This window comes from Zerene cesonia, chromosome 17 (assembly GCF_012273895.1).
Source record: "Zerene cesonia ecotype Mississippi chromosome 17, Zerene_cesonia_1.1, whole genome shotgun sequence".
NCBI lineage: Eukaryota > Metazoa > Arthropoda > Insecta > Lepidoptera > Pieridae > Zerene > Zerene cesonia.
This window is the reverse complement of record NC_052118.1, coordinates 9,915,144-9,924,615: the sequence shown is the minus strand read 5'-3', so window position 1 is coordinate 9,924,615 and position 9,472 is coordinate 9,915,144. Positions and strand designations below refer to the sequence as shown.

The 9,472-nt window shown below is 32.0% G+C and overlaps 1 protein-coding gene across 1 annotated transcript in view; it reads right to left on the bottom strand.

Moving 5' to 3' along the window:
- The window catches only part of LOC119833305 (neprilysin-4-like), a 41,594-nt gene extending 32,547 nt beyond the window's left edge, over nt 1-9,047 (bottom strand). Inside the window, exon 1 of the mRNA XM_038357290.1 lies at nt 8,867-9,047. Coding sequence (XP_038213218.1) covers nt 8,867-8,878 — 12 coding nt within the window. The 5' untranslated portion in view covers nt 8,879-9,047. The remainder of the gene's footprint in view (nt 1-8,866) is intronic.
- Between the last annotated feature and the right edge of the window lie 425 nt (nt 9,048-9,472).

Genomic DNA, 9,472 nt, shown 5'->3' with positions numbered 1-9,472 from the left:
TAAGCTACTGCGATTTGTTCCAAAAAATATAACCATAAAACTGTTCCTGATTTTTCGTCTCATACAAGTTCCGATTTTCATTGTTAGATCTAAGATGTCCATGCGGATGTGGTGCGGAATCTTATATATAAAATTCTCGTGTCACAATGTTAGTCTCTATACTCCTCCGAAACGGCTTGACCGATTCCTCTGAAATTTGGTAAGCATATTGGGTAGGTCTGAGAATCGGCTAACATCTATTTTTCATACCACTAAACGATAAGAGTAAGGCAGAACAGCGTTTGCCGGGTGCAGCTAGTAATATGTAAAATCCTACTTCCTACTAATATCCTTCTAATATTATAAATGCGTAATTCGTAAGGATGTGTGTGTATTTGTTGCTCTGTCACGCAAAATCTACTAAGCCGATTGTTCTGAAATTTGGTACGTATATAGCTGAACAAATGGAATAACATACATATAACATATATAACATATATAACATATATAGGCTACTTATTATCCCGATATTCGTACAGGATACGGGCTTGCGCGGGTGAAACCGCGGGTCGCAGCTAGTTATCAATAGTTTTACAGTTGAGTCAAATGGAACTGAAAAGTCAACATATCGTTATAATCATTAAGAATTTAATTCATTTGGGAAATCACCACAATCATACTCATTGGTAACAGTTGGTATCTTTTACGATTTAAATTTTTTTAACTAGATCGCAATATGATACTTACTATTAAACCATAACTAATAGGTACACAATTAAGTTACAAAATTAGATTTCGTTACACTAGTTTTATGATTGTATGCTTTGGTATTTCCAAAAATAGGACGATGACGTAGATATTGATTAGTGGTTAATAATACGTTCGTACAATATATTCGTTTTTCTTTGCATGTTAACTGCTATGATATCTCTAAAAAAACATTTTGTTTAACACACTTCCACCACATTGAAGAATGTTTATATAAAGTATTTAAATTAAAAACACTTTAACATTAAATTTATAAACTAAGAGTCGCTGAAAATTCGTGTCCGTTTATTACGATATTCAAATTCGCCATACTGAGTTGGCAAACTGTTGCCAAACATCGCAGTATTTTTGAATTGAGAAAGTTGCAGCATTGAAGTACTGAATTTTAGTTAATCCTACTAATATTATAAACGCGTAAGTTTGTAAGGATGTGTGTGCGTTTGTTGCTCTTTCACCCAAAAACTACTAAACCTATTGCAATGAAATTTGATACGTAGACAACTGGAATAACATATAGGCAAATTTTTATCCCGATATTCCTACGGGATAGGGACTTACGCGGGTGAAACCGCAAGGCGTAGCTAGTATACCATATTTCTATAGTTGTTTTAGCACATATTCGCATTAATATTTAATGATACAAATATGTATAAAACAATTGTTTATTTATACATATTTGTTATATTATTATACACAAAGTTTCAAATTTACTTTCAAATTCGAAGTTGAATAGGTATAGTTGAATAACCTATTCAACTTCGAATTTCCTTAGCATTTAGCAATATTATTATACGTTGATATAATAGCTTAATTGCAGTAAGAATATTGAAATACACATGGTGAATTGGATTTACTTTAGCTAAAAGCAAATTTCCTAGAAGCTATAACTGTTTGTTGATGACTTTACATCTGTATCAAAGGGGTAAAAGTCTTCATACAAAGGATACGAGCCAGATAACAAAACACAAGAAAACAGAGGCCCAGGGACCCACGATTCTGCTTTAGAGAGAGAACCACGCTTACAACATTTATCAATTAATATACACACATTAACATAACTTATCATAGAACACCAAGGTTCTAGCAATAAGCGTTTCAGCCAAGGCTTCGATACGGCCTTATGCCGTCATCACCTAACAGCCTAAATCCACTGAACTAATCTAAATGCCTAATAAAGTTACGTTTTTACCGGTAGTTATGTCACATCGCACTCGTATGTCGGTCTAGTGACCCCATTGTTATGCCTCTTATCCATTTCTAGGTTGTCAGTCACTAGTTTTTGTAAATTCAGGTGTTTTATTTCGATGCGAACAAAAAGAGTACCCAGGTACCCAGTGACTAATAATGTAATTGAGATCGGTGTGGACATTAATGACAATTACAAAGGTATAATATAAGAAATAAGTACCTACGGCCTATGTTAGCGCTTCGAACACTTTATTCAAAAAATAATTTGTTGTTTGTCAAGCGGTTCGTTCAAATTTGTTGTGATTTAGTATTAGTAAAGAATCGTTATACAGATAAAATACAGTTTACATCTGCTTACCTGGATAACTATTATGTGAATACTTAAATAGAATTTTAATGTGAAGCAATTTGAATCACTATATTGTTACATTTAACACGCACATTGAAAGACGCGTTCGTTCCAAGCTTAATTCAAAATTCGAACTTTGACTTAATTTTTTTTTTTATTTATGGCGAGATATTGTTTTATTCCTGGAATCTATTGCATTTATAAGAAATTGTAAAGCGATTGAACATGAATTCAAAATAAAGAACAGATTTAACAAATATTAGTACCTAGCTGGTCTTAAATTAATAATATACGACCTATGTTTTTTCTTCTTTAATGACAATTACAGTACAGTAGTATGGCGGAAGATATCTTGATTTACGCTATGCAATCCAGAAATTATGACGGTATGCGTACAAGAAATAAAAAAAAAATCGTTGTACTAAGAACTCCGTAATTTGAACTTTTATGATTTGTTGAGCAGGTCCTTAGTTTGAATCGTAACTAACCACGTTAAAAAATATTATCCTGACTTAAACAATACTTGACATAATAAAATACTTGAAATAACTTGACATAAATGTCACTTCCAAAGTTCCATTTGCATATCCTTTTTAGTCCATTGAAAAAGAAATAAATAATGGTGATTTAAATTTTTTTAAGAAAAATAAAGCGTTTGCGAGTCGAAGAAGGATATCGAATTTATTCTACTCTTTCTATTCTTAAAAAAATTCTCATTTATGAAGCATTTGAATGCTATAAAACTAAAAATAAAAATAAAGATTCATTACACATGACAACCATGTAGCCTATCATAACTATAAAAATATCCTTACAATATTTAAAAGATCACGTGTGGTGACGTCACAGGCTTAATTTTAAACAAATACATACGATTAGTAAAATAATATCGTGAGATTGTATTGCACGCGCGTTTTCACCCGTGAGAAAATTGGCTTACGTGCTTTTTGCTTTCCCTTCCATTGTGAAGGCTATATTGTCTTATTCATATAAATTGTACCTCGTATGATGTATCTAAGGAAATGGATCTTTAATACGGTGTATTATAACCGTTTAGAATGTAGCTGATATAAGCGCAGTTTAAGTCGGAAATGGAAGTTACAAATTATGAGAAGAATCACGAATAAAAAAATATGCTTTGCAGAATACAAATTTAAAGCTGTAGTATAATGTTTGAGATTTCTTCTGACTTGTCGAGTTAAGCGATGACTTACAAAAATTAGGTTATTTTAACGAAATGATGCCTTCAACCACTCTGATTCTTTTTAAGGCATGTTTAAAAATCCCAAATCCACATTGTGTTTTAAGTAGAATAAGAAGGTTCAGAAACGTCAAACAATAAGCAGAAAATGAACTCTGATGATGAACGAATGATAGAAAATATCAGGATGTTATCATAACTTGTAAAAGACAGAACATAATCGCATTGTGCAAAGGAAAAGCAATAAAGTACAACAATACACAAAAAACAAAGCCATTAGGAAAGACTTCTGTCGCTTACAGAAAAGCCCAGATGCATAATTCTAATACCGCAATAATATTTACCAAGTATTTCACATTATAATCGCTTGACGCGATGGAGTAGACAGTGACCCTTGAAATTGCAATGTGGTCGTTTTGTAATCGATGACAACCATAGATTTCGCATAGATTACAGTAACCTACGGTGGACCGGCAATAGACGGTGAAACTGTTTATTTCATAATTTCAAGTTCAAGATTAGAGATCGATCACTGAACTTGGTGAAGCGTTAAAAGTTAGCAACTTAATAAGTTTAGATGTTTTCTATCATTGGTTGTTGTGCTTTTTCGGGTTATAGCATTATATGAAAGATAGTTTAAAAATAACTGACATCTCATCATCACTACGTTATCTATAAACAAACCCATATTCAAAACGTATATGTATATGTATGAAAAAATCTGCATTGTAGTTCAAAATCCACGCTATATGTCATCGACAGGAGGGCATGATTTAAATAAAGTACGAGAAAATGACGCACTGCTTATTAATAGGCACATAATACAAACGATAAGGAAAATAAACATTCAGGAGATGCAGATCTCGTTAGATAATTAAGTCACAATGCGGACACGGCGCCACGTCCATGTATTATTTATGGTGCATCTTCATATTACGATGATTACGTATGTATTAAGAAATGAGCTAATTACATAGTATACAGGATACCAACTGGGTACTGAACCGGAGAAATTTAACTTTAAATAATTATTTTCTACAATAAAGGTCACCAACGTTCCTAAAAGGAAAGTACAACTCCAAATTCAAAAATAGTACCAAATGATAACAATTTCCTATTAAACACATAAAGATAACATCAATTATCAACAATAAACACACTAAAACAAAGTTGAAATGAGACCCTCTTTTGTCTCTGGTACGTCGATTGAAAATAAATTCATACGACTAAACTTGTAATTTTCTTCAAGATTTTGTTTAAGAGATAAACGATAACATAACAAGTTTTGATACCATATCTGATTCACTTATGAAGTGTCCTTTGTGTAATTCACAATGATATTATCACTGATTTTTTACAACGGCTTAAACCGACACAGGTAATGCTCACAATGTCTGTATAGTGCTGAATTAGATCTTTAAACGCAACAGATTTTGATGAGTTTTTTTTATAGATAGAGTGTATCAGTAGAAAGGTATATATGTATATATTGTGTATACCTGTGCGAAGTCGTAGCGGTTGCTAGTAAGTGATAAAGATGAATTTTCAACATAAATGTAAAAGATTTGATATTATAAAATCCCATATCGAGAAAGGTATTATTACTTTGTTGACATGAGCAAGCTTCAGCAAGAATTGGGCCAGCTCGCACCGGAGATGTACTACACAATTACAACCCCACACAAGATCGGCGTGAATGGGGGAACTGGAGGTCCGATTCCTTTTCTTCACCCTTCTCAGTCTTTTTCTTCTGTTGTAATTGTGTTCATGGGCGGTGGTAATCGCTTACCATGAAGCGAACCACCAGCTCAGTTACCCGCTATGACATAAAAATACCTAAAACTAATTATTATTTCATCTAAATTGTTGCAATTTTACAATAAATTATAAAATACAATATCTTGCTCCACTGCTCGCTAATCAAATAAACCAACGTTTCGTGATAACTTCTCGCCTAGTTATTAAATAAGATGCTGCAATCGGTTAATATTCAATTGACTATCTTGATTATAGAAACAGTCATTGTCCAATAATTGGGTAACGAATGATTCACACTTTTTGTCATAATTTTGTTAATAAGTATAGCAGTGCAATCATCACGATAGAATAATAGTTATTATGTACAAATATTAAAATGCACCGTAAATATTAGATACTTAGGTGATTTCTTATATTTTTCCTGTAAGTTTCTAGAATCATAATTTCGTGGTCGCGGCTGAGTCTTTCGATAATGAAAATTGACAATTCATAAATCCATACTAATATTATGAAGTTGAAGAGTTTGTTTGCTTGAACGCACTAATCTCAGGAATTACTGGTCCGATTTGAAAAATTCTTTCAGTGTTAGATAGCCCATTTATTGAGGAAGGTTATAGGCTACAAATGTACCACGGGTGAAGCCGGGGCGGACCGCTAGTACAATATAAAATTACTATAGCTTTTATAAGGCGTTTTATCTGTTTAGGAATAAAGATTACTCACTATTTGATACAAGCAGATAAAATCATCGCTAAATCAGTTATAGGCATGCTCTTTAGGCTTCGACGCAACCATCCTGTTATTATAAAAATATAAAAAAGACGGTATAAATTTGACTGTAGATTTATACTGTCTTTTGTTAATGTTAAAACAGTGCAGTTTATTGAAATTTCCGCATATATATTTCGTTGTTTTGCCTTTCTCGCTTGCAGACTTGTATTTAATTTTATAATACACAGATAGAGTGATGTGGCTGACAACCTGTTGCTCGAGTTAAATGGCCCAAATATTATGATGTATTATGGCAATAATTGAGTCTATTGTTACACGGTCAACGTCCCTCAAGGATTATGTATGGCAGAGGATAACGGTGTTATGTAGGTTATTTTAACGGGATCCCAAATGTTAAACGGTCATTGTTGGTATCCATACATTGTGTAGGTGTCTTAGATTATACGACACACTTTTATAATTATAGATTGATGTTGCTAAGACTCCATGGCCTAGATATGTAATGATTTAAATTTATAGCAAATTAATACAAATTTATCGGCGGGTTGTGAGAAAGTAGCTTAAATGTCAAAGTAAAGGTGAACTTTCTATGCTGCACTTAGATTTGAACAGCGGTTTTTTTTTATTTTAATTTTAAATTGGCGGGAATAAATGTACACGACAGCAATGGCGTATACTGGAATGCTTTATTCACTTCTTTTATAAGGCAAAATTGAGAATTTTTAATTTTGTGTAACTAGCAATGTTAAATTGTAGTTGGGAGATTGGCTTAGTTCTCAACTAACATTTTTTATAGTAACTGGATAGTAACAATGTCCTTTGTCTGTGTTTCTTTTTTGTTACCATAAACATCCAAATTTGTTAATAATTACTCTTTAATAAAAATATAACTCAAAAATCTCTGTGGACCCTAGGAGAACGCCTAAGTATAATGAAATATGGCAAAAATTACATTAAACAAATCTTTAATGCACGAAAGTTCCTTCTACTTAGATTAAAGTACTTGTAATTAATAAAGAATGTCAAATACATATTTTATACATAGATCAACTTGAAAGCTCTATTGGCTAAGCTTTTGTCTTTCAGTGGACGTCCCAAGGCACAATGAGGGCTTCACTGAAGCTGGTTATATAGTGTATTATAAGTATACTTATATTGTAGATAGTATTAGATTCACTTATGTTTATTATATGGTTGGGCTCATGTTTAAAGGCTAAATCATCTTCGTGAAAAATGAAAAATAGCTAAGTATTCAAGTAAGAAGATAACGCTATTAAACGCTTCTTTTATTAATAACAAGCGGACTGCCCCGGCTTCGCCCGTGGTACATTTATAGCCTAAAGCCTTCCTCAATAAATGGGCTATCTAACACTGAAAGAAATTTTCAAAATGAACCAGTAGGTACTTCCTGAGATTAGCGCGTGCAAACAAACAAACTACTACTAACTATTTTAATGTGAATCCTTACTTATGTAAAAATGATAATATCTGTAATGTATCTGATTAGTTATTACAGAAAATGTCCTACAAAGGACACAAGCTTCGAATGAGATGAGATGTTTTCCTTCACCGTTTCGAGCAGTGTATGATGGTTGATGTGAAACAATTTATTTCTTGCACGCTTGTCCGGTCTTGAACCACTGGCTTTTCTGTCTTAACCACTGAACCACCAATGCTCGCATATATTATATTTCATAACAAATTGCCAATTACATCAACGCTAACCAGACATGGACACTGTTTTGATAAAAAAAATCAAAATAACTCCGTACCAATTAACAATGGCATTGGCTTATTAAAATATTAACGTGTATATTTAATGGGTATTGTTCAAGAATATTGAATTTTTGTTATTGTTTCATTCATGTGAAAGTACCAAATTATAATTTATATATGAAATAATGTCGTACGTACGAGTATTATAATAACGGGAAATCCTTTAAGGATCACTACACTACCCTTATTAGCTATTATGCTAGTTCCAGATGAAGGACTGAAGCTAAGTATTTATATTTTCAATGCCTATTAAAATAATTAGCATATATATGTGAGTATTTTTGATAAGTTTTATCGAACATTAACCAAGGAAATTCCTTTAGTGGGCCATGAAACTACGTAGTTATTAACATACAAAAAGAACCTATTATTGGTCACTCTTTCTGTTTTTTTTGTACAAAAAATATACGATTGACATTTTGATTTAACTCTTAACATTTATACATTTCATGAAAATAGAGTGAACAGATTATATTATATACCAAGAAATTTATATCTGAACTGGTTGGCACTTCTAAGTTCTCCCTCATTATATGTAATAAAATATCAACTTTAAATTGACCCACAAACTTTTTAATCTTGTTCAATTAAATTTGTTGAAACCAGTAGTTAAAATGTTCCAAAGATAAAAAGAAAAAAATAATGTTAAGAGACAAAAATTAAACAAAGTTGATTATGAATTAGCAGATATATACCTACCAAGACAAACATATTTTGTTGTACAATGTATATTTTCGTTTTATTTTATCATCTTAAAGGTTATTATGATGTTACCTATAAATGCTACCATTACAAGGTTTATCACTAAGATAATTAATACGCGTAACCCTCGTCTATTATCAAAACCTCTATTTTCGCATTATTACCTTTAAAATATATTTGCACACAGACTATAATCTCCAAATAAACCAATTTGCGGGTAGAAAAATATGAAATTATGGAAATGATTGCATTAGTACACAATTTAGCTATGTATATTTTAAAATATTGCCTTTAACTTTAAGAATACCACTGCGGATTTTCTCGACTTTGATGACATAATTTATACGGCAGATATTATTTAATAAATATCATCTATGTAGAAAAACATTAATTGAGGGTAATTCAAAACTCACCTTATACTTCATGTTTAAAATAATTCACAAACACTTAACTATGTAAAAATTATTATTAATATATTTTCAATAACATGAAAAATAATAATTACAAAAATATATAGAAACTTTTTCGCGGCGAACTCATCCGATTGTCTTTTCGCGGTAACTTCAACAGCCGCGCATGCGTTCTGTGCAGGCGCGCGACAATGGCTGCGCTTCAGCTGTGTCAGTGGTTTTGCTTCCCCGCCATTGAGGTGCAACGACCCGTGATCTCAACATCACAACTTCCTTCAGCTGGAAAATTGTAATCAATGTATAAGTTAAAGGTACGTATATGCGACGGGCGTCAATTCTTTAACATTATTAACTGTACACTGTGTTTGATAAAAAGCTGAATGACGTAATTATATAGTGTGATAGAAAAATATTTTTAACTATTAATTTAATTAGGCTTCTTTGATATGTTGATACTTAATTACCTATTCACATGCTTTTTGTATTAAGTTGTTATAGCGATGTGCCTTCATTATATAACTTATTTATTGAATAGTCTGTTCGAGAATACAGTTTTTAACAATACCTGCAATTCTCAGATGACCGCGACCGTGACGTTGAAAAAGATTA